The following is a 26608-nucleotide window of genomic DNA, read 5'->3' on the forward strand; positions in this document are numbered from 1 at the left end:
CTCAAACACTCTCTGCTTCATTGGGAAAAATGCTGCACTCGCAGAGCTCAGGCGGTGTTGTATTTCAGTGTCAATGTTGACTTTTGTGGATCGGTGGCTGCCAAGGGAGCGGAAATGATCAACATTTCTAACATTACACTATTTCTGGCATTGCTGAGGGATTGGCTGGTGCCTGTTGGAAAAGCACTTTGGTTTTCTCAATGTGCAATGACAGGCCGAGCTTCTCGTATGCTGCACTTGCAGAGCTCAGGCGGTGTTGTATTTCAGTATCAAAGGAGTTTAGAGTGGCTTGGAGGTGTTCTTCTGAATGCGCACAGACTACGTTATCATCAGCATATTGGAGTTCTATAACAGATGTTGTTGTGACCTTAGTTTTCAATCTGCTGAGGTCAAATAGTCCAATAGATGATTTCCATTTCGGTGGGAAGCTTCCCATCAACAAAATGAAATATCATAGCAATGAAGATGGAAAATAAGGTTGGGTCAATAACATATCTGTTTTTGACACCTAATTCTCAAATTCAGAAAAATGCTGCAATTTCTTGATTTAATTTCTTGGCTGATATCCGAACAGAGGATGGGCCGGAGATGTCACGGCCTTGGTCCTCTCATTATTGGCTGCTACTTCCCGGCGGATGTCAGGTGGTGCAATATGGCTAAACAGTATAATATTTCCATTGGTGTGGGACACAGAATTACATGTTTAGGAAATGCTGGTACATTGTGTGTGATTCCAACTCCTCGTTCAAAATTTCCCCAGCGAAAAATCCAAGATCTCCGACACCCAGAATGTGGCCTTCTCCGTTACCAGTCACTCTGATAGACAATAGCTGGTGATTGGTCCCAATTTGTCCGTATAAAATCTCACGACATTTCTTTGTTTTCAGATACAAATGCAGGGCAATTGTGGGGATTGTTTTTTCCGGGAGGCGGGGAGGGGAAGGTGGACGATTTGGAGGACGTGTCGGTTGGGTTTGGGGACGAAATTTGGGATTGAAGATGGAGAATTTTGGGAAGCCTTTGACGAGAGTTTGACAGTGCGATGTTGCCTTTTCCCACCGTGTTGTGACTAGGGACGCTAAAGTCTGCTTAATAAAGTGAACCTAATTCCTTAAAATAATGCATTAGAGAGCTTTTCCACCTCTCGGATGCAGCATAAATCCGTCTAACCTCCATCTACTCATCCTAACACTTTAAACCTGACTAAACCGTATAACTAGCGCTTGATCCATTGCTGGCTAAAACCGCTAAACTTACCCAAACCAAATCCCAAACTGACCCCCTCCCTCCCCCTTCAAAACCAAAACAAACCAACAACAACAACAAAAAAATACCAAAACTAATGGAAACCTAACCGCTAATTTCATTCAATCCGGCAATGTTACCTGAGAATAGTCTGACCTCTCTAAACATGCTAACCTCTGACCTTTGACCTTCCAGATGGCGTACATGTCTCTCTCTCTATTTTTTTCCTTCTTTTTTTGTTCTTTTCCTTTTAACCATCTGCAAATCTCTCTCTAAACTCTTTGAAGGGAACAGTGATAATGAGCGACTGGCGATTGCTAGACAGAGAATTCCGTATCGGCTCGGTCGAGTAGTAGATGAGTGGCTACTCGACAAAGGTAATTAACGATAATTAATTCCGGTTAATTAATGAGCAAGTAAAACAACCAACGAGCAAAGGTTTAAAGGTGCAGCCCTCCCCGTCCTGCTTCTCGCCCCCCCCTTGAACTTGTCTCGCAACATTGGTTTGTTCTTTGTGCAGGTTGAAGTTTCAAAGCTGGTGACCCAAGAGGAAAAGAAGGGCTGGTTTGGACCTGTCCACACACTCACTTTCCACCACATTGAAGCATGGGTTTCCACCACAAATGCCACCTAGACCAGCCCAGATCTATTATTATCACAGCTGATGATAAGGCGAAACAGCCGTAGGTGGGTCCGTACCATGCAAATGGCCGTTGCAACATATGCGTAGCAAACAAAGAATTTATATCTTGGCTTATCTAGAATTGACCAATAGCTGAGGATCTTCCCCACCTTCCACACCTACTTTGGCACAGTGATACCAATGACCTAACTTGTTTACTCTGAGCTTTCTTCTCTCTCTGGATCTTCCTAAGAAAGGCACCAGCTCATAGGAAGGGAGGGGCATAGGCCCCGTGTTGCACATACTATTTTAATAATAATAATAATAAAAACTCAGGACCTCAAGATTGAACTTCAAAGACTCTGGCAGAAACCAGTGCAGGTGGTCCCGGTGGTGATGGGCACATTGGGTGCCGTGCCAAAAGATCTCAGCCGGCATTTGGAAACAATAGACATTGACAAAATCACAATCTGCCAACTGCAAAAGGCCACCCTACTGGGATCTGCACGCATCATCCGAAAATACATCACACAGTCCTAGACACTTGGAAAGTGTTCGACTTGTGATTTTGTGATATGAAATCCAGCATATCTATCTTGTTTGCTGTGTCATAATAAAATAATAATAATAATAATAATAATAATAATAATAATAATAATCTTTATTTTTATATCCCGCCCCATCTCCCCAAAGGGACTCGGGACGGCTCACAACAGGGACAAGCCTGAAACAACAACACAACATATTTGACAAAAACTTAAAACATTCCAATGATACACAAAATAAAATAATGGACAATACATTAAAATCCAAATCAGAGTAATTAAAAGGTTTCATAAAGTGCTGTATCATGGAAATAAATAACAGTGATATTTTGGTTCATACAAAGTGCTTATATTGTCTATATAAAGGCTATATGATATATACAGAAGCAAAGCTATGTTAGACAAAAGTTTACTACAGTAAACGAAGCGACACAAGACAAAGAAACATGGTCTAACATACATCAGTACGTCACTTCACATGTCTACGTACATGGGCATATATATGCATGTCTCAGCATTTTTCTATCTAAACCCTCTAAAAGCAGCCTGTAGCCAGTTTCAGATAACTAAGGCTCAGCTATAGATGTCAATCAGGGGCCTTCTTTTGACCTGTCAGCGGAGAGAAGTCCACTCTCCTTCCATCAACGTACCAGGGACCATCCCACACTGGAATGTATAGAGCTCTGAGACAGGACTGAGCCCCTGAGATGCCTGTTAGGACACAGGGGGCGGAGCTAGAGAGGTGGGCGGGGCCTCTTCCCAAGAGCGCGAGACAGGGCTGAGACTCTATACCTCTCCTGAGAGGCCTTTTAGGACTAAAGAGTGGAGCTAGGGGCGGGGGCGGGACCTCTTCCCAAGAGAACGAGACAGAGCTGAGCCTCTATATCTCTCCTGAGAGGCCTTTTAGGACTAAAGGGCAGGGCGAGGGGTGGGGGCGGGGCCTCTTCCCAAGAGCACGAGACAGGGCTGAGCCTCTATACCTCTCCGGAAAGGCCTTTTAGGACTAAAGGGCCAGGCTAAGGGTGAGGGCGGGGCCACTTCCCAAGAGCGCAAGACAGGGCTGAGCCTCTATATCTCTCCTGAGAGGCCTTTTAGGACTAAAGGGCAGGGCTAGGGGTGGGGGCGGGGCCTCTTCCCAAGAGCACGAGACAGGGCTGAGCCTCTATACCTCTCCGGAAAGGCCTTTTAGGACTAAAGGGCCGGGCTAAGGGTGAGGGCGGGGCCACTTCCCAAGAGCGCAAGACAGGGCTGAGCCTCTATATTTCTCCTGAGAGGCCTTTTAGGACTAAAGGGCCAGGCTAAGGGTGAGGGCGGGGCCACTTCCCAAGAGCGCAAGACAGGGCTGAGCCTCTATATCTCTCCTGAGAGGCCTTTTAGGACTAAAGGGCAGGGCTAGGGGTGGGGGCGGGGCCTCTTCCCAAGAGCACGAGACAGGGCTGAGCCTCTATACCTCTCCGGAAAGGCCTTTTAGGACTAAAGGGCCGGGCTAAGGGTGAGGGCGGGGCCACTTCCCAAGAGCGCAAGACAGGGCTGAGCCTCTATATTTCTCCTGAGAGGCCTTTTAGGACTAAAGGGCGTGGCTAGGGGTGGGGACGGGGCCTCTTCCCAAGAGCGTGAGACAGGGCTGAGCCTCTATATTTCTCCTGAGAGGCCTTTTAGGACTAAAGGGCGTGGCTAGGGGTGGGGATGGGGCCTCTTCCCAAGAGCGCAAGACAGGGCTGAGCCTCTATATTTCTCCTGAGAGGCCTTTTAGGACTAAAGGGCCGGGCTAAGGGTGAGGGCGGGGCCACTTCCCAAGAGCGCAAGACAGGGCTGAGCCTCTATATTTCTCCTGAGAGGCCTTTTAGGACTAAAGGGCGTGGCTAGGGGTGGGGACGGGGCCTCTTCCCAAGAGCGTGAGACAGGGCTGAGCCTCTATACCTCTCCTGAGAGGCCTTTTAGGACTAAAAGGCCAGTCTAAGGGTGGGCGGGGCCACTTCCCAAGAGCGCAAAACAGGGCTGAGCCTCTGTATACCTCCTCTGAGCCGCTTGTTAGAACACGGTGGCGGGATATAGAAGTTCAGCCCCATCAGACACTTGGGAAGAGGCCCCACCCCCTTCTCTAGCCCCGCCTCCTGTGTCCTGGCAGGCGCCGCAGGACAGGATAGAAGCTCAGCCCTGCCTCAGAGCTCGTAACTCTGCCCATCCCAGTCCTGACCGCCCATTTGTTCTTGAATGGAAAGGTGGGTCCTACTCCTCAACAGGTTCCCATAAATCCCCAAAATGGCAGGTTGGATATTGCAGAATGTGCAAGTTATGACACTCTGCACATTCTCTATTCCATCCCTTGTAATGACCCCTTCCCACATTCAGAAGGATAGAGGTCTCTGAGGACAAATCCTGTCCCGTTCCTTGCCATTTTCTCTCTCTCTTTCCCTGACACCATTGAATCCAAAGCTTGGCATGATGGGCCACCATCGTGCCGTGCGTTCATTTCCTCGCCTTTCAGCCTTGACTCTCTGCTGGGGCTGGACATACAAAGCGTGACGTTGTCACAGCCTTCGTTGAGCTCCGTCAGGCGTCGGCAGGGATAGAAAAGAAATCCGCAGAGCGTCTCTCTCTTCAGCCTCCCCTCTTTGACCCTATAAACGTCCCCGTTTTCAGGAATTCACGCCTGCAGTTACGAATGGAGCTGTGTTGCTATGCAGTGAGTCCCAACCCGACCCTCCCAGTCCCCATTTACTGGGCAGCAGCTGCTCCGATCGATACGAGTCCATTCCCTTGTCGCTTGAGAAGCAGCTGATTGACATCCTTGCCTTCTCTCGTGAGCAATCTTCCTTGCGAGAGGCAGGCACGGGGCCCCTGTTGCAATTCTCCCTCACGCCGGAGATCGGTCCGTCTTTGGCTTCCCAGTTGACAAGGGAATAGACCTTGCATTGATCGCGGTGGCCACGGCCCGGTAAGTGGGGATGGCACCGTCTCGACGTGATCCCCTCGAGACTAAAGAATATGTGGAGACGGCAGAACAGTCCCAAAGGCATCACGATAGGCTGCGAATTCCAGCCAGGGATTTCTTGTACCCAAGCAGCACGTACCATCCTACAGTGACATCCAAACCATCCAAAACAGCTGAACCACCCAGACTAATTTTGGGATTTCACTTCCCCCCAGATCCGCATGCTCCTCTTTGTATCCAGAAGGGAACACATACAGTCAGCACTCCGCGTTTCTAGACTTAATTTGGCAGATGTGGTTATGTGTGGATTTGATCAATATGGTCTGTGTAGCGATCTCTCATCTGTACCCATTGCAGTGGCACTTTGACCAGGAACTACTCTGACCAAGGACCACTTTGACCAGGGACCACTTTTACCAGGGACCACGTTGACCAGGGACCACTTTGACTAGGGACCACTTTTGCCACGGACCACTTAACTAGGGACCACTTTTACCAGGGACCACTTGACTAGGGACCACTTTTGCCACGGACCACTTAACTAGGGACCACTTTTGCCAGGGACCACTTGACTAGGGATCACGTTGACCAGCGACCACTTGACCAGGGACCACTTTGACCAGGGACCATGTTGACCAGGGACCACTTAACTAGGGACCACTTTTACCAGGGACCACTTGACTAGGGATCACGTTGACCAGGGACCACTTTGACTAGGGACCACTTTTACCAGGGACCACTTAACTAGGGATCACGTTGACCAGGGACCACTTAACTAGAGACCACTTTGACCAGGGACCACGTTGACCAGGGACCACTTTGACTAGGGACCACTTAACTAGGGACCACTTTGACCAGGGACCACTTTGACTAGGGATCACTTTGACCAGGGACCACGTTGGCCAGGGACTACTTTGCCTAGGGACCACTTTGACCAGGGACCACGTTGACCAGGGACCACTTTGACTAGGGACCACTTTGACCAGGAACCACATTGACCAGGGACTACTTTGACTAGGGACCACTTTGACCAGGGACCACTTTTACCAGGGACCGCCTTGACCAGGGACCACTCTCCAACATTATTACCAAAAGGGTTACGAATCAGTTTTTGGTCAACTTTAGATTCAGTGTGCCATCCAGTAGTCGCCATTTGCTCACCCAAAGAAAACCATATTTAATAATCCAGAGCTGATGTGGTCTATCCAATGCAATTTTTCTGAATCGGCACCCCAATAACCCCAGGAACGGGCCTAAAACGAAGACACAATGAGCCTCCTGACTGCTGCTTCTCCTCCTCCTCTCTCCACATGGAACGGCTCCGCTCAGCGGGAGAGAGGAGAAGCAACAGTCAGGAGGCTTATTGTTGTCACATCTTTCGTGGGTAGTCAGCCTCTCCCCTCCCGACATCCCCGTTGCCTCGGCACAAGGAGAGGGTTTCGCAAGACCTATCGCTCTCGTTGCAACGGTGTAGTAACTGTGAGGCCGTGGACCATATTTTAGTTCTTGGGGACCACTGGTGCTCCACGGATCACATGTTGGAAACCACTGGAATACATGAAGAGCAGGCTTTGCAAGGGAGATGAACTTGACAATGTGTTTTGCATCACTCCGTGGCCTCTCCTTCTGTTGAGGACCGGCCCGGAGTGGAAGTAAAGGAGAGAATTCTGAGAGAGCAATAAAAAAGCCTTTTATTGTTATCACAGCTAATGATAAGGCAAACAGCCGTACATACCCCAAAAGGCTGTATCATGGAAATGGCCGCCGTAAAAGCATGTCGCAGCAAACAAAGAATATATACCTTTGACTTATCTAAAAATAGACCAATGGCTTAGGGTCTTCCTCACCTTCCACACCCACTTGGCCTAAGTGATACCTGTGACCTCACTTGTTGATTTCAAGCTAACTTTTGCAAATGCAAATGGCTGTCGCAACATGTGCGTAGCAAACAAAGAATTTATATCTCAGCTTATCTAAAATTGACCAATGGCTGAGGGTCTTCCTCACCTTCCAAACCCACTTGGCCTAAGTGATACCTGTAACCTCACTTGTTGATTTCAAGCTAATTTTTGCAAATGCAAATGGCTGTCGCAACATGTGCGTAGCAAACAAAGAATATATACCTTTGACTTATCTAAAATTGACCAATGGCTGAGGGTCTTCCTCACCTTCCAAACCCACTTGGCATAAGTGATACCTGTGACCTCACTTGTTGATTTCAAGCTAACTTTTGCAAATGCAAATGGCTGTCGCAACATGTGCGTAGCAAACAAAGAATATATACCTTTGACTTATCTAAAATTGACCAATGGCTTAGGGTCTTCCTCACCTTCCACACCCACTTGGCATAAGTGATACCTGTGACCTCACTTGTTGATTTCAAGCTAACTTTTGCAAATGCAAATGGCTGTCGCAACATGTGCGTGGCAAACAAAGAATATATACCTTTGACTTATCTAAAATTGACCAATGGCTTAGGGTCTTCCTCACCTTCCACACCCACTTGGCATAAGTGATACCTGTGACCTCACTTGTTGATTTCAAGCTAACTTTTGCAAATGCAAATGGCTGTCGCAACATGTGCGTGGCAAACAAAGAATATATACCTTTGACTTATCTAAAATTGACCAATGGCTTAGGGTCTTCCTCACCTTCCACACCCACTTGGCCTAAGTGATACCTCTGTTCCTTTTGGTCTTGGAAATTCCTGGAGAAAGGCACCAGCTCACAAAGGCAAAAGTTTACTATTTTCTAGCTTATAGTCCCTTCACTTCTCTTTCTGACTCTGTTCAAAGGTCCAATTGATCATATTTTCTTGTTCCAAGCCTGACCAAAATGTTCATTATGCACCGTCTGCCTTGCTAGCTGTGGATGATGGGAGTCGGAGTCCAACACTTGCCTTGCCTCTTCTCACCAGCTTTGCAACCATCTCTCCTGCCTTGGAAAAAAAATCCCAGGGAAATGAGAAATATTTTGCGCCTTGTGTGAGATTTGAATGGGGAGAGCTGTACCTTTAACGCTTTATTTAAACTTCAATGGGGAAAGGAGCGAGTGTAACAAAACCAAACAAAAAAAGCCAAGCAATTAGACAACAACAACAAAAAAAGTCGAGGCAAAGCGAGGCAAAAGATCATTCTAAATCTCAGTCTAACCAGCTAATAACTAACCTGATTTTAACTCAAACCGAGTAGTACTAAACCGTTTTCTTAACCGATAAAGTCCAAATGCTTAAATAAACAGTCTAGTTGGTGTTGCTTTTTCTAACGGGAGGGGACAAGGCATCTAAATGTATCTCTGGATGGCTAAATGTATAACTGGATGGCTTTAAACAAATTGCAGGCGCAAAAATGAGAGTCTAAAGAAACAACGACAAAAACAGTTAAAGTGTCGATGAATGTAATAAGCAGAAAAAATCCGGGTGGAAAGAATATGGATGATGTGAAAATGGGGGAGAAAGTTGACCCCTTGGTGTATTGGGGGGCTTGGAAAGACTGGCTGATGGAGAGCACTGGGGTGAAACCTCGAAAAGCATGCAATGGATTGTTTGTTTATTTACTGTATTTATATTTATATTCATGGCAGATCACAATGTACATATACATGGCAAACATTCGATGCCGTTATTAGACATACGACACACACAGAGGCTATTTAACATTTTCCAGCTTCCGGCTTCATGAGGGTTATGCTCGATTCCGGCCACAGGGGGAGCTGTTGCTTCATCATCCACTGTGACACCCGAGTCCTTGATGGAGCACTTCCTCATTCTTCCACACACATTTTGTTTGGTGACATAAATTGGTTAAATTAGCCTACCTAAATTTTCCTACTTGACATATGCAACTGTCTTTTGGGTTGCTTCATCATCCACTGTGACACCCGAGTCCTTGATGGAGCACTTCCTCATTCTTCCACACACATTTTGTTTGGTGACATAAATTGGTTAAATTAGCCTACCTAAATTTTCCTACTTGACAGATGCAACTGTCTTTCGGGTTGCTTAGGTAAACAACGAACTAGGCTATTTAAGGGTCAGGCACTCAATCCGACCCAGGCTGGTTTCGAACTCAGTCAGTAATAATTTATTGTAGCTGCACACGTTCCCCGTCTTCTCTCTTTTTTCTTTCTCCGTCTTCACGTCATAGTGGGATGCACAGGCTTCAAGCAAAGCCAAGACAGGTAGAAATGAGAGCCACAGAGGTCATCTAGACCAACTTTGTCTTGGAGGAATCCACAGCCTTGAAAGATCTCTCTCGCAAGCTGGGCCACGTTGACACTCCAAGACAGAAATAGAACAGTCTTCCAACATTAAGGACGAATACACTCAACATTATTTATTTATTTTATTTATTTACAGTATTTATATTCCACCCTTCTCACCCCAAAGGGGACTCAGGGTGATCACATTTTACACATATAAGGCAAACATTCAATGCTATATAAACATAGAACAGAGACAGAGACAGACGCAGAGGCAATTTAAACCTTCTCCAGCTTCCTGAGGATATGCTTGATTCCAGCCATAGGGGGAGCAGCTGCTTCATCATCCCCTGTGACGGCAACTTCCTCATTCCAATGGCAGTTGGGTGATTTTTATGGTGTTGTAAATTAGCCTCCCCACATATAAGTGGTACCTAAATTTATTATTATTTATTTATTATTTATTTACAGCATTTATATTCCGCCCTTCTCACCCCGAAGGGGACTCAGGGCGGATCACATTACACATATAGGCAAACATTCAGTGCCTTTTAACGTAGAACAAAGACAAGACAAACATAGGCTCCGAGCGGGCCTCGAACTCATGACCTCCTGGTCAGAGTGATTCATTGCAGCTAGTTTCAGCTGGCTTGCTCTCCAGCCTGTGCCTACTTGATAGATGCAACTATCTTTCGAGTTGCTTAGGCCAACAACGAGCAGGGGCTATTATTTATTTTAATTGTCGGGTGCTCACCCCAACACGGGCTGGCCTCGAACTCATGACCTCTTGGTCAGAGTGATTTATTGCAGCTGGCTGCTAACCAGCCTGCGCCACAGCCCAGTGGGGGCCCAGTGGCGCAGTGTGTTAAAGCGCTGAGCTGCTGAACTTGTGGACCAAAAGGTCGCAGGTTCGAATCCGGGGAGCAGAGTGAGCACCCACTGTTAGCCCTAGCTTCTGCCAATCTAGCAAGTGTGAGTAGATCAATAGGTACCGCTCTGGTGGGAAGGTAACATTGGCGTTCCATGTAGTCATGCCAATGTCCACAATGACCTTGGAGGTGTCTACGGACAACGCCGGCTCTTTGGCTTGGAAATGGAGATGAGCACCAACCCCCAGAGTCAGACTTAACATCAGGGGAAACCTTTACCTTTTACTCACTATTGGGTTCAATATGGAACATGGAGAGTTCTCGTTTTACAAGGTCTTGAGCCAAACTGCAACTCCTCGGATTCTGTGTCATGGAGCAGATCAAGGGATGTCAAACTCCATTCATTCGTTCATTCTGATCTCCCTTTTGTTATCCAGATGTTTTGACAGCTTTCAAAAGAATTCGCAAAGGCAGCTGTGAGCTGGCTTTGGAGACAGATAACCTTCCGGGACGGAGCTATTTCTCAGCAGCGTTTCTCTCTTTAGGATTCCAACACGGAATCATAACATTGGAAGAAGGGGCCATTGAGTCCACCTCCTTCTGCCATGTAGGAATACACAACTGAAGCATCCCTGAAAGATGCCCATACAATCTCTGCTTAATTAGGACATCTCAATACAGTCCCCAGCTTCTCCGTTTCAGAGTTTGGAGCTGGGAAGACAAGCAAAAATAGAACATTTTCGCAAAACTGAAACTAAGACAGTTCTAATCTTGGAACACATAACCAAACCTTTCAAGCCTCTAGATAAATTGGATTAGATTTCCTATCATGCCCAGCCAACTATAGATATGTTGTCGAAGGCTTTCATGGCTGGAATCACTGGGTTGCCATGTTCCAGAAGCATTCTCTCCTGACGTTTCACCCACATCTATGGCAGTCATCCCCAGAGGTGGTAAGGACTGTTGGAAACTAGGCAAGTGGGGTTTATTTATCTGTGGGATAATGTCCGGGGTGGGAGAAATAACTCTGTCTGCCTGAAGCAATTAGCCAGATAGATTAGCATTGAATAGCCTTGCAGCTTCACAGCCTGGCTGCTTCCTGCCTGGAGGAATCCTTTGTTGGGAGGTGTTAGCTGGCCCTGATTGTTTCTTGTCTGGAATTCCCCTGTCTTCTGAGTGTTGTTCCTTATTTACTGTCCTGGTTTTAGAGTTTTTAAATACAGTAGAGTCTCACTTATCCAAACTAAATGGGCCGGCAAAATAAGTGAAAATCTTGGATAATAAGGAGGGATTAAGGAAACACCTATTTCGTTATGGTTTTACAAATTAAGCACCAAAACATCATGTTATACAACAAATTTGGCAGAAAAAGTAGTTCAGTACACAGTAATGTTATGTTGTAATTACTGTATTTACGAATTTAGCACCAAAATATCACGATATATTGAAAACATTGACTACAAAAATGCGTTGGATAATCCAGAACCTTGGATAAGCGAGTCTTGGATAAGTGAGACTCTACTGTAATGGTAGCCCGATTTTGTTCATTTTCATGGTTTCCACCTTTCTGGACAGTAAATAATGAAGAACACTCAGAAGACAAGGGAATTCCAGACAAGAAAAGAGAAAGACCTTTTGTCTGTTTGATGCAAGTGTGAATGAACAAAACCTGGCTGCCAGTATTTTTTTTAAAAAACCTCTAAAATCAGGACAGTAAATAAAGAATAACACTCAGAAAACAAGGGAATTCCAGACAGGAAACAATCAGGGCCAGGTAACACCTCCCAACAAAAGACTCCCAAGGCAGGAAGCAACCAGGCTTTGAAGCTGCAAGGCTATTCAATGCTAATCAAGCTGGCCAATTGCAACGTTCACACGTTCCTGAAACAGACAAGTCTTCTTTCTCTCACGCTGGACATTTCATAGATGTATAAACCCTACTTGCCTAGTTTCCATCAAACCTCACAACCTCTGAGGATGCCTGCCGTAGATATGGTTGAAAGGTCAGGAGAGAATGCTTCTGGAGTCCAGAAAACTCACAGCAACCCAACCATAGATAATTACACAAAGGAGATGAAGCAGCACTATGTTGATGTTTCTCACTGTCTCGAAATAAGAATACAAACATGTCTGCATTGTTGATGGAGACATCGAACCACTTCAACTCCCAGGATCCAGGATCCTTTATTGTTAGTACAGTAGAGTCTCACTTATCCAAGCTAAACGGGCCGGCAGAACCTTGGATAAGCAAATATCTTGGATAATAAGGAGGGATTAAGGAAAAACCTATTAAACATCAAAGTAGGTTATGGTTTTGTAAATTTAGCACTAAAACATCATGTTGTACAACAAATTTGACAGAAAACGTAGTTCAATACGCAGTAATGTTATGTTGTAATGACTGTATTTACGAATTTAGCACCAGAATATCACGATGTATTGAAAACATTGACTACAAAAATGCGTTGGATAATCCAGAACGTTGGATAAGCAAGTGTTGGATAAGTCAGACTCTACTCTGTGTGTATATATATATATATATACACACACACACACACACATACATATATATATTCTTCTTCCTGACTTGCAAGGGCTTCTCTCCCTCTCCTTTCCCTTTTCAAAACATTCCCTTGGTTAAGAGCAAGGGAGGTTTTGGAAAAGAAAACACACTGTTAAGGGAAGGGAAGAGGAGAGAGAAATATATCATATTTCGCAAGCAATGGCCTCCAAGTTAGACTCTACTGTAGTTACAGTAGAGTCTCACTTATCCAACGTTCTGGATTATCCAACGCATTTTTGTAGTCAATGTTTTCAATACATCGTGATATTTTGGTGCTAATTTCGTATATACAGTAATTACAACATAACATGACTGCACATTGAACTACTTTTTCTGTCAAATTTGTTGTATAACATGATGTTTTTTTTGGTGCTTAATTTGTAAAATCATAACCTAATTTGATGCTTAATATGCTTTTCCTTACTCCCTCCTTATTATCCAACATATTCACTTATCCAACGTTCTGCCGGCCTGTTTATGTTGGATAAGAGAGACTCTACTGTACATACATACATGTATATATTCTTCTTCCTGACTTGCAAGGGCTTCTCTTCCTCTCCTTTCCCTTTTCAAAACATTCCCTTGGCTAAGAGTGAGGGAGGTTTTGGAAAAGAAAACACACTGTTAAGGGAAGGGAAGAGGAGAGAGAAATATATCATATTTCGCAAGCAATGGCCTCCAAGTTAGACTCTACTGTAGTTAATAGTTTCCCTTTGCTTAAATCACCCTGACAAGGGTGGCAAAGCACATTCGATGTCTTCCTGGGCTGAAATTATATCCATAAAAACCATATCTTGGTGACAAAAAAAAGATCAGAAATGGGCCTTCCCTAACAGGATGTGTTAGGCCGTGTCTCCCATGACAAGCAACATGGGACCTATCACTGGGACAGATGGGCAAGGAGTGCAATCAAATTTGGCTAGCGTAATCTGGGACCCCGGTGGTGCAGCGGGTTAAACCGCTGAGCTGCTGAACTTGCTGACTGAAAGGTTGGCAGTTCGAATCTGGGGAGAAGGGTAAGCTCCTGCTGTTAGCCCCAGCGTCTACCAACCTAGCAGTGCGAAAAAATGCAATAGGGAATGCAATAGGCTAGCGTAATCTGGGACCCCGGTGGTGCAGCGGGTTAAACCGCTGAGCTGCTGAACTTGCTGACTGAAAGGTTGGCAGTTCGAATCTGGGGAGAAGCGTAAGCTCCTGCTGTTAGCCCCAGCGTCTACCAACCTAGCAGTGCGAAAACATGCAATAGGGAAAGTAACGGTGCCCATACAGTCATGCCAGTGGCCACATGACCATGGAGGTGTCTACGGACAACGCCGGCTCTTCGGCTTAGAAATGGAGATGAGCACCAACCCCCAGAGTCATAGAATCATAGAATAGTAGAGTTGGAAGAGACCTCATGGGCCATCCAGTCCAACCCCCTGCTAAGAAGCAGGAAATCGCATTCAAAGCACCCCCGACAGATGGCCATCCAGCCTCTGCTTAAAAGCCTCCAACGAGTCATTGGACACGACTGGACATATATTTTCCATATAATCTGGGGCCCTTCAGGCCTATGTCTGCAAAGATAAAGACGGATCCGGCTTTTTTCCGCACCTGTCTGAAGGGGAAACTCGGAGAGGAGAGGCTTGGATTTCCAAGCCAGATTTCGAATGCCACCAGGGTTTCTCGCTAAGGTTGGCTGGCACCGTGTTGTTAACATGCAAAGGGCGCTCCTGAGTTGCCGCATCTCGGCTTGGATTCCTGCGGCACCGTCTTTGCCAGGGTTTCGGAGAGAAGACGGCACAAAGAAAAAGCCCAGCGTAATGTTGGGTCAAAAAAAAAAACCCGATTTGGCCGTAATGCTTTGCAGCCGGGGTCCCGTCACCCAGGAAAACCCCCTGCCAGGTTGTAAATACGCCAATTCCAAGATAAATGGATTCAAAAGCGCCACCCAGCTCGGCCTCATTGGAGCAACTATTATTATTTATCCCTTTCATTAGTTCCCTTTACGGCTCACTTTGAGCCGTTTTTCACCAGACCGGCCAATGTCCAGAAGAGGCCAAGACATCCACTTTCTTTCTTTTTTTCCCATTTACTTTGGACTCTTTGCTTTCTGAGTTGGGTAAACGAATGGAGACATAAGGGTGCATCCACACTGCGGAATGAATGCAGCTTGACACCACTTTTGCATTCACTGGAATCCTAGGAATTGTACTTTGGTGACCCTTGTTTTGCAGAGACAGCGAAAGACCTTGGAAAATTGCAACTCTCATGATTCCAAACCTCATTAATTCTACACTCTGAGCTGCTGAACTTTATTATTATTATTATTATTATTATTATTATTATTATTATTTTATTATTTTATTATGACACAGCAAACAAGATAGACATGCTGGATTTCATATCACAAAATCACAAGTCGAACACTTCCCAAGTGTCTAGGACTGTGTGATGTATTATTATTATTATTATTATTATTATTATTATTATTATTATTATTTATTGGACTTGTATACTTGCAGACCAAAAGATCCCAGGTTCAAATCCCGGGAGCGGAATGAGCGCCTGCTGTTAGCCCCAGCTTCTGCCAACTTAGCAGTTTGAAAACATGCCAATGTGAGTAGATTAATAGGTACCGCTCCAGTGGGAAGGTAACGGCACTCCATGCAGTCATGCCGGCCACATGACCTGGAGATGTCTATGGACAACGCCGGCATTTTGGCTTAGAAATGGAGATGAGCACCAACCCCCAGAGTCAGTCACGACTGGACTTAACGTCAGGGGAAACCTTTACCTTTACTAAATAATAATAATAATAATAATAATAATAATAATAAATACACCAGCTCTTTGGTTTAGAAATGGAGATGAGCACCAACCCCCAGAGTCGGTCATGACTGGACTTATCGTCAGGGGAAACCTTTACCTTTTTAAAGTCTGAAACTAATCGATGGCACACAACAACAATCTTTATTTATTTATTTACAGTATTTATATTCCGCCCTTCTTTCTCACCCCGAAGGGGACTCAGGGCGGATTACAATGAACACATATATGGCAAACATTCAATGCCAACAGACAGACAACATACATAAGACAGACTCAGAGGCATTTTTAACATTTTTCCAGCTTCACGATTCCGGCCACAGGGGGAGCTGTTGCTTCACCGTCCAGGAGTGGCTGTACTTCCTCATTCCTTTCCTTGTGTTTTGCTGGCAGTTTTATGGTGTTGTAAATTAGCCTCCCGCATAGAGCGTCCCTAAATTTCCCTAATTGACAGATGCAACTGTCTTTCGGGGCTGCATAGGTCAACAGCAAGCCGGGGCTATTAATGGTCGGAGGCTTAACCCGACCCGGGCTTCAAACTCATGACCTCTCGGTCAGTAGTGATTTATAGCAGCTGGTTACAAGCCAGCTGCGGCACAGCTGGCTAGTAACCATAGTCCGGCCACCCAAAAGGTTTGAGGACCCCTGGTGAAGATGTACCCCAATGTTGCAATGCTGAGAATCGGAAGCCTGGAGATTAATGTCTTCATTCTCCGGCGATAAAAGGAAAGAAATGGAAAGGAAGAGGCATGCAGATACACACACAGAGGGATACGGGCTACTCGGGCGGATTTGCTTCTGAATTATGCCTCCCAGGGGGTTGCTAAGCTGCCTTGGCTTACACAGATGTTTCATTTGGCGCTCCTCGTGCTCTCCTCCCTCCTCCTTTCTCTCTCATCCCCTCGTACACATAGACACTAGGCATGTCCAATCAATGAAAAAAAATGTTTCAATTCTTGTTTCTAAAGTAGGGGGCGCTGGCGCTTCGATATAGAAAGTATTTCCGAATTTTTCACCCACCCAAAAATTTAGGATATTTCCGAAAATTCGTAATGATTCTAAATGTTTCTAAAATGGCAGACGCGCATGCGCAATCGCCCAAAATAGGAACCGGGGGGGACATTTACAGGGCTCTCCCGCCCTCATTTCTTGAGCTATCCTCATCAAATGTGGTACAGAGGGAGAACACATTCAACACTCTTAGCTCAACAAATTGTAGAACGTTTCCTGTCTCCTATGATTTTTGGCGAATTTTCATAACTTTTTATAATACACTGGACCAGTGACCACGCCAAGCAAAGATACTTTGAAAACTATAAATTCCCTTGCCGTATTTGTAAGCAAGAACTCTGGAAATCAATGGTGTTTCTGGCTATGTGGTCCCACAAGCCTGAAAGGCAATGCCTTCTGAATGAAATAGACTACTGATTCTGCAAAGGTATGCTATGATCCAGCAAGAACTATTCTTAACGAAATTGAAAGCTAGATAATTTTTTTAATAATATGGAAAAAAATTAACGAAACCTTAAGAGACAATTAGAGAATGGGCCAACGATGGTTCAAATTACATTGCCGGTTGCGCTGTGAGACAGCGTCTCCGAAAGCGTCTCAAAAAGCGAGAACAATCCAATATAAATCCGATATAAGATTCAAAACGATTTTTTGGACATACCTAATAGACACACACCTTTTGCCTGCAGTCGGGTTGCAGGATTTGAGCCAAAGCCCGTTGACCTTGCAGCATTTCTGCTTCCACCCCGGGGCTCTCCAAAGCCAGAAGTGCATGCTTTTTCGCAATGGTGTTGCGCCAGGTTGGGGACTAAACATGCATTAAACCAGTGGAAGAATCTATATATATCTATGTATATAAATATGGTGTTTTCTGCAAACCAAAACTAATTAAGGTCCTAAAGGGAAGCGGGAGGGTTGCAGGGAGACTTTAACCAGCATTAAACCAAATCTAACATTAATCAATCTTGTTTTCTAAAAGCGAGGGGAGTTAAAAATATCCACTTGCAAACTTCTCATGGTCGGAAAGGAGGGAGGGAAGGAAGGAGGAACCAGAGTTGTTTGTTGCATAGCCGGGGATATATATATATATATATTTGTTATTTTCCTCTCTTTCACAGATTAGGAAAGTTCAGTTCAGTCTGCTCCATCTGGAGATGCTTTTTTGGGGTTTTGCAACAGACGGTCCCTTTAACATCTTTCCCCATCTCCCTTGTTTTCATGTGCAGACAAAACTGTTTGAAGGAAGGAAGAGTGAGCGAGGGAGGGAAAGACCAGGCAGAGCTGAATTTCAAGCTCGGAGGTTGTTTGTTGGCACAATGGACCCTTTTTTCTCGCTCACTCTTTGGCCAATTCAAACAGGACAACCTGGGTGGGCACCCGAGGAGGAGGCCGAAAATCCGGGAGATAGAAAGGTAGCACTGAGAAATGGAAGTGTTTTGCGAGATGAGACAGACGGTGCAGTCCAAAAGATAGATGAGCAAAGAAAGGTCTAGCTTTCATATCTGTCTCTTCTTCTTCCACCGCTTCTTTATCCCTTTAATAAAGGCCAGCGAGACAGATGAGATAAGGATGGAGAGAGGCGAGATTGCCTTCGATTGGTTTGGGTTTCATGGTCGGCTTTTGTGGTCGGTGGCCCACCTAGAAAAAGCAGAGCGAGGAAAGTGGAGGATGAGCCTGAGTTGGCACACAAAGCATCAGCATCTCAAGGGAGGCCTATGGGCAAGGGCAGGAGAGATGCAAGGTGGGAGGATGGAAGAGAAGGATGTCTAGGTAAGAGTATATAGGAGCCCGCGGTGGCGCAGTGTGTTAAAGCGCTGAGCTGCTGAACTTGCAGACCGAAAGGTTGCAGGTTCGAATCTGGGAAGCGGAGTGAGCACCCACTGTTAGCCCCAGCTTCTGCCAACCTAGCAGTTCCTAAACATGCAAATGTGAGTAGATCAATAGGTACTGCTCCATGCAGTTATGCCAGCCACATGACCTTGGAGGTGTCTACTGACAATGCCGGCTCTTCGGCTTAGAAATGGAGATGAGCACCAACTCCCAGAGTCAGACACGACTGGACTTAACCTTTATTAGACAACACGTTAAATACATAGAGTGTTTTCAAAGTAAGAGAAAGAGATAGGCAGGCAGGCAGGCGGGTGAGCAAATAAAGTGGATGGTAAAGAAGAATATTTCAGAATGACATGATGGATTGTAAAGATGAATGTTTAAAAAGTACAGGTGGATGGATGGACAGGAAGGAAGGGGAAGGGAGGGAAGGAAATGAAAGGAAAAGAAGGAAGGAAGGAAAGAAGGAAGGAAAGGAAGGATAGGAAGGAAGGGCAGGAAAGAAGGAAAGGAAAGGACAGGAAGGAAGAAGGAAGGAAGGAAGGAAGGAAGGAAGGAAGGGAGGGAGGGAGGGAGGGAGGGAAGGAAGGACAGGAAGGAAGGAAGGAAGGAGGAAAGGAAAGGAAGGAAAGGAAAGGAAAGGAAGGAAAGTAAAGGAAAGAACGGAAGGAAGGAAAGAACAGAAAGGAAGGACGGGAAGGAAAGAAGGAAGGAAGGAAAGAAAGAAGGAAGGAAAGGAAGGCAGGCAGGCAGGCAGGCAGGCAGGCAAACAGAATGACAGGTAAAGTGGATAGACAAGAGGAATATTTTGGAAGGATTTGAAACAGGACAGACAGGAAAGAAAAGAGCAGGAGTACAAATACTACGGGGGGCCCAGGTTCAAATCCCAGGAGCGGAAAGAGCGCCCGCTGTTAGCCCCAGCTCCTGCCAACCTAGCAGTTCGAAAACATGCCAATGTGAGTAGATCAATAGGTACCCGCTCCGGCGGGAACGGAGCTCCATGCAGTCTACGGACAACGCCGGCTCTTTGGCTTAGAAATGGAGATGAGCACCAACCCCCAGAGTCAGACACGACTGGCCTTAACGTTACCTTTACCTTACAAATACTACTACCCAGCTCAGGTGGTAGACTCCAGTTGACGTAGTGGTGATAGCGAGACCAAGAGAAAGAGAGGACGAAGGCTAGAAGGGCAAGGCCCCAAGGGAAAGTAGAACTGGGCGGGGTGGGGTGGGGTGGCCTTCCCGGACGGACCGCCTGTGTGCGAATGTGGTGAGTGGCCGCGAGCGCCAAGCCCCGGCCTCACCTCTGCCGCTTCTCTCCCTCTCCGCCCTCTCCCCACCAGGTCGCCAGCTGACCATCTTTAACAGCCAGGCCGCCATCAAGATCGGGGGCCGGGACCAGGGCCGCCCCTTCCAGGGCCAGATCTCGGGGCTGTACTACAACGGGCTCAAGGTGCTGTCCCTGGCGGCCGAGAGCGACCCCAACGTCAAGGTGGAGGGCAACCTGCGGCTGGTGGGCGAGGTGCCCTCGGTCATGACCACGGAGACCACGGCCACCACCCTGCTGGCGGACATGTCCACCACCATCATGGAGACCACCACCACCATGGCCACCACCACCACGCGGCGAGGCCGCTCTCCCACCATGCGCGACAGCGTCACCCAGGTCAGTGGGCGATACGTTTGGACCAGGTCCAGCATTGTTTGGCTTCCTATTCCTATTGGATCTGGGTGAACTACAACTCCTTCGTGATTTTCATGATTTCATTCCCAGCCTACAATTATTATGACTAGCTTGGGTACGCAGCACTTCCCAGATTATTTGGAAAAAGGTTGTGGGTGAACTACAACTCACTTCATGCCAGGTTAACCCCGAGAACTCCATCAGTACTTAAAGTTTGTGATGTTGGGCACGTTTGCTCTGGATGCATCATGGGTGGGGTTCAGTGTGCTCTCTGGTATAGGGTGAACTACAACTCCCATTATAGCAAGTCAGTCCCCTCAAACCCATCCTGGAGGTTGAGTTAGTCCTGGGGGTTCTGTGCACCAAGTTTGGTCCAAGTCCATCATCAGTGGAAGTCACAGTTTTTCTGGTTGTGGGTGAACTACAACTCCCACTATGGTGAGTCGGTCCCCCAAACTCCTCCAGTAGGTTGAGTTAGTTGAGTTTGGGGGTTCTGTGTGCCATGTTTGGTCCCAGTCCATCATCAGTGGAAGTCACAGTTTCCCTAGTTGTGGGTGAACTACAACTCCCAGTATGATGAGTCTGTTCCCTTAAATAATAATAATTATTATTTTATTATGACACAGCAAACAAGATAAATATGCGGGATTTCGTATCACAACATCACAAGTCGAAAACTTCCCAAGTGTCTAGGACTGTGTGATGTATTTTCGGATGATGCGTGCAGATCCCAGCAGGGTGGCCTTTTGCAGCTGGCAGATCGTAATTTTGTCAATGTCTATTGTTTCCAAATGCCGGCTGAGATCTTTTGATGTGCCCATCACCACTGGGACCACCTGCACTGGTTTCTGCCAGAGTCTTTGAAGTTCAATCTTGAGGTCCTGAGAGCGGCTGAGTTTTTCCTGTTGTTTTTCGTCAATGCGACTGTCACCTGGGATGGCGACATCAATGATCCAAACCTTTTTCTTTTCCACAACTGTGATGTCTGGTGTGTTGTGTTCCAGAACTTTGTCAGTCTGGATTCGGAAGTCCCACAGTATCTTTGCGTGCTCATTTTCCAATACTTTTGCAGTTTTGTGATCCCACCAGTTCTTTGCTGCTGGCAGGTGGTACTTGAGGCATAAGTTCCAATGAATCATTTGGGCCACATAGTTGTGCCTCTGTTTGTAGTCTATCTGTGCAATTTTCTTACAGCAGCTGAGGATGTGATCAATGGTTTTGTCGGTTTCCTTGCACAGTCTGCATTTTTATTATATTACTAGCTGTGCCCGGCCACACGTTGCTGTGGCAAAGTGGTGGTGGTATTGGTTAAAAATTGTTGTGCAATTTTTATTTGACGTTATTTGTATTTTTTAATTAATTTTATTCTAAGTTATCTTTTTATTTATTATATTTTATTATTTTCTTGTATAATTTTTAGTTATTTTCTGTTATAGTATTTTATTGTATTAATTTTTTAGTGTTTTTAATTATTTTTTTAGTGTTTTTTATTATTTTTTTATTGGGTTGCTAGGAGACCAAGTTGGAAGAGCTTAGCCTTCTAACTGGCAGCAATTGGATAAAAGCAATTATTCCTCTCGCTCTCTCTAATTAGGACTTTATTTTTCTTTTCTTTTTGTTGTATCAACCTAGAGGCGTGGATGATGGGTTGTGTTGTCAAATTTCGAGGTTGGGGGGGCCTGTAGTTTTGTTGTTTTGTGGGTCGCCGTGATGCCATCACTCTTTCATATATATAGATCAGGGGTCCCCAAACTAAGGCCCAGGGGCCAGATGCGGCTCTCCAAGGTCATTTACCTGGCCCCCGCCCTCAGTTTTGTAATATAATATTTTATATCAGTTTTAATAATATAATATATTGTATATACATATAATATTGATAATAATATTATGTTATACAATATAATACTAATAGTAATACCATATAATAATATTAATTATATGTTATATATTACATATTATATAATAGTATAGTGGTATAGTTCAATATAGTAATATATAATGCTAATATTGTGTTATGCTAATAATATAATATATTGTATGTACATATAGCTGCTATGAGTTCCCTTCGGGGTGAGAAGGGTGGAGTATAAATGTGGTAAATAAATGCAGTAAATAAATAATTAATTTTAGACTTAGGCTCGGCCAAAGTCTGAAATGACTTGAAGGCACACAACGACAACAATCCTAATTAACTTGACTATCTCATTGGCTAGTAGCAGACTCACACTTTCCATTGAAATCCCGATAGGTTTATGTTGGTTAAAATTGTTTTCATTTTTAAATATTGTATTGTTTTTTCATTGTTGTTGCACTACAAATAAGACATGTGCAGTATGCATAGAATTTTTTTTTCAAATGATAATTCGGCCCCTCAATAGTCTGAAGGATTGTGGACCGGCCCTCTGCTTCAAAAGTTTGGGGACCCCTGATATAGATTATTATTATTATTATTATTATTATTATTATTATTATTATTATTATTATTTTATTTTTATACCCCACCTCCATCTCCCCAGAGGGTCCCGGGGCGGCTTACAGATATAAAACAAGCATACAATGGTATCAAATACAAAAAAACACACAAATAAAATTAAAAGGCATAAAACAAAATCACAATCATTGTAAGACACATGTTAAAACACAGCAATAAAATCATAAAATGAACTGGGCAAAGTGCACTGAGTGAAACTTGTGCCCATCCAGGAGGCTGAGTTAGTCCTGGGGGTTCTGTGTGCCAAGTTTGGTCCCGGTCCATCATCGGTGGAGGTCACAATTTTCCTGGTTGTGGGTGAACTACAACTCCCAGAAAGGAAGATCAGTTCCCTAACCCTAACACTTTCCAGTAATCAAATGTTAGCATATCAGTATGTGTGCCAAGTTTGGTCCGGATGCATCAGTGTTTGGGTTCACAGTTCTCTCTGGATGTAGATGAACTACAACTCCCCCAAATCAAGGTAAATTTTCCCCAAAGACCTGCAGTATTTTTTGTTGGTTATGAGGGTTCTGTATGCCAAGTGACCTCTAGGTCCATCACTAGTGGAGTTCACAATGATCTTAGATTGTAGGTGAACTATACATCCCTGGACCTACAACTGGTGAATTCTCCCCAAACGTCTCTAGTATGTTCAGTTCTGATCAATATCTCTGTTTGCTGTCTGCTATCTATATATATAAATGAGTGATGGCATCACGGTGACCAACAAAACAACAAAACTACAGGCCCCCAACCTTGAAATTTGACAACACAACTCATCATCCATGCCTCTAGGTTGATACAACAAAAAGGAAAAAAAATAAAGTCCTAATTAGAGGGAAAGGAATAATTGTTTTTATCCAATTGCTGCCAGTTAGAGGACTAATCTCTGCCCACTTGGTCTCCTAGCAACCAACTCAGCCCAGGGGACAGGCAGACTTAGGCCTCGGCCTCTTCCACAGATTATCTAATTTGCACTGGATTATATGGCAGTGTAGACTCAAGGCCCTTCCACACAGCTATATAACCCATTTAGAATCTTATATTATCTGCTTTGAACTGGATTATCTTGACTCCACACTGCCATATAATCCACTTCAGTGTGCATTTTATACAGCTGTGAAGAAGGGGCCTCATATAATCCAGTTCTAAGCAGATAATATAAGATTATCAATATAATATGTAATAATTACTGTGATATAGAATCATAGAATCATAGAATAGTAGAGTTGGAAGAGACCTCATGGGCCATCCAGTCCAACCCCATTCTGCCAAGAAGCAGGAAATCGCATTCAAAGCGATTAATAATAATACAGAACAATATAATCTCTAAAATCAGGACAGTAAATAAAGAGCAACACTCTGAAAGCATAAACCACAGCAACGCGTGGCCGGGCTAAGCTAGTAGAAAATACAGTAGAGTCTCACTTATCCAACACTCGCTTATCCAACGTTCTGGATTATCCAACGCATTTTTGTAGTCCATGTTTTCAATAAATCCTGATATTTAGGTGCTAAATTCGTAAATACAGTAATTACTACATAGTATTACTGCATATTGAACGACTTTTTCTGTCAAATTTGTTGTATAACATAATGTTTTGGTGCTTAATTTGTAAAATCATAAACTAATTTAATGTTTAATAGGCTTTTCCTTAATCTCTCCTTATTATCCAACGTATTCACTTATCCAACGTTCTGTCGGCCCGTTTACGTTGGATAAGCGGGACTCTACTGTAATAGGAAAGGGTTATGGGCGAGACAATGGGTGGGGTTATGCAAATTCCACACCAATGGAGAGACTCAGAAACACTGGGGTGTCTGTTGTGGAGGAAAAACAAAAAATCTAGGAGGATGGAAGCCTGGACTTGGGTGGTGGGCAAGATGGTGTTTGTGGAGGAGATTGACAGGGCTCTTGGACATGCTCACGGCGCTCGCCATAACCTGCAATGTCATTGGAGGGAGAGCTCCATAGTAGTGGGAGTTATAGCAATGCGTGGAAATGAAAGTGGACACCCCAGACACACACACACACACACACACACACACGTATTTTCATAAATTCATACAGCACTTGAGGTTGTATATACCTCACAACCTCTGAGGATGCCTGCCATCGATGTGGGCGAAACGTCAGGAGAGAGTGCTTCTGCAACATGGAAACACACAACAACCCAGAACGTGTTTCTCCTTCAAACCAAACAGTCCTGGAGCCACGGCCATTATGAATCAATCGGTCGGATTTATTATGAGCTTCCCTTCCTTCACGAGAGATCTCCGAATGGGGTCTATAATGTTCTAAAATAAACCCGGGATGGCAGAGAGGGAGAGGAAATGGCTTGAAAAGGCCCTTCTGTTTCCCCCTTTGAAATCTCCACCTCAGCAGGACTTGGTCTTTTGTTCCGGAAAAAAAAGCCTTTGAAAAGAACCATATTTCCACCTCTTCACATCTTCCGCGCTGATAGAAAAAAGGAATCGAGCTCTAAATGTTCGGAAACAGAAATAGAGATTTATTGCCAGCAGAATACAACAAAATACCCGAGCCACAAGCAGCAATAGCTTTGTGTTGTCGAAGGTGTTCCTCACTGGGTTGCTGTGAGTTTTCTGGGCTGTCTGGCCATGCTCCAGAAGCATTCTCTCTTGACGTTTCACCCACATCTATGGCAGACATCCTCAGAGGTTGTGAGGTATGTTGTAAACTAGGCAAGTGGGGTGTATATATCTGTAGAATAATGTCCAGGGTGGGAGAAATAACTCTTTGTCTGCCTGAAGCAATTGGCCAGGTAGATTAGCATTGAATAGCATTGCAACTTCAAAGCCTGGCTGCTTTCAGCCTGGGGGAATCCTTTGTTGGGAAGTGTTAGCTGGCCCTGATTGATTTCTCTCTGAAATTCTAACCTGGACACAGCATATTATTTGAGAATACAGAAATGCTGGGCCACTCTTAACAACCTGCTATATGCACAGATGTCTATTATATACAGCAAAACGGAAAAAAGGAAAAGTATGGTATATAATATAATATAAAGTAAGTTATACTTCTATACTTTCTCAAGTGATATAGTCACACATATATTATGATTGTGGTATCAGTTTATATATTCCAGCTGTACAGATAAGTACATATTTCAATGTCCAATTTTAACAAATATAATTATTGGTACATAAAGTAGTCTTATTAAAGTCTTGATAATATTCTCAAGGTTTGTAACACTCTTCTTCAAAATCAATCATTCAAAGTAAATCAGAGTTCCATGTCAATAGTAACAAAGTACAGTTGGAATATATAAACTGATACCACAATCATAATATATAAGTGACTATAACACTTGAGAAAGTATAGAACTATAACTTATTTTATATTATATTCCATACTTTTCCTTTTTTCCGTTTTGCCACTCTAACAACAGCCATGTCAGACTATTCAGAGAAGCCATTGACATTTTATTTATTTATGTATTTATTTATTTGCGGCACTTTTACCCCATCTTTCTTAACACTGGAGGGGACTCAAGGTGGCTTTACAACATAGGTAACAATTCAATGCTTTGAAAAACAGAGTACAATAAAACGGCCATTTAAATAAAATAAGATACAATTAAAACAATTAAAAGCATGAGGACCATTTCAATGGAAATGAGGAAACCATAAAAATGAACAAAATCTGGCTACCAGTATTTTATGTTAATAAAATACTGTAAGTTAATAATTTTTAACTGTTTTATAGTGTATTGTACAATTTTTATATACAGTAGAGTCTCACTTATCCAACATAAACAGGCCGGCAGAATGTTGGATAAGCAAATATGTTGGATAATAAGGA

General features: G+C 44.4%; 1 protein-coding gene across 29 annotated transcripts in view; it reads left to right on the forward strand.

Annotated features, from left to right (window-relative positions):
• nrxn2 (neurexin 2) overlaps positions 1-26608 on the forward strand; it is a 540133-nt gene that overhangs the window by 461424 nt on the left and 52101 nt on the right. For 21 of the 29 annotated variants that reach the window (XM_062965405.1, XM_062965382.1, XM_062965398.1 and 18 more), the window contains 2 exons: positions 1533-1622; positions 19972-20294. In XM_062965405.1, the coding sequence (XP_062821475.1) occupies positions 1533-1622; positions 19972-20294 (413 nt within the window). The remainder of the gene's footprint in view (positions 1-1532; positions 1623-19971; positions 20295-26608) is intronic. The other 8 variants (XM_062965394.1, XM_062965403.1, XM_062965395.1 and 5 more) reach the window with 1 other exon arrangement.

The sequence above is a fragment of the Anolis carolinensis genome, unplaced genomic scaffold, assembly GCF_035594765.1.
Source record: "Anolis carolinensis isolate JA03-04 unplaced genomic scaffold, rAnoCar3.1.pri scaffold_14, whole genome shotgun sequence".
Classification (NCBI taxonomy): domain Eukaryota; kingdom Metazoa; phylum Chordata; class Lepidosauria; order Squamata; family Dactyloidae; genus Anolis; species Anolis carolinensis.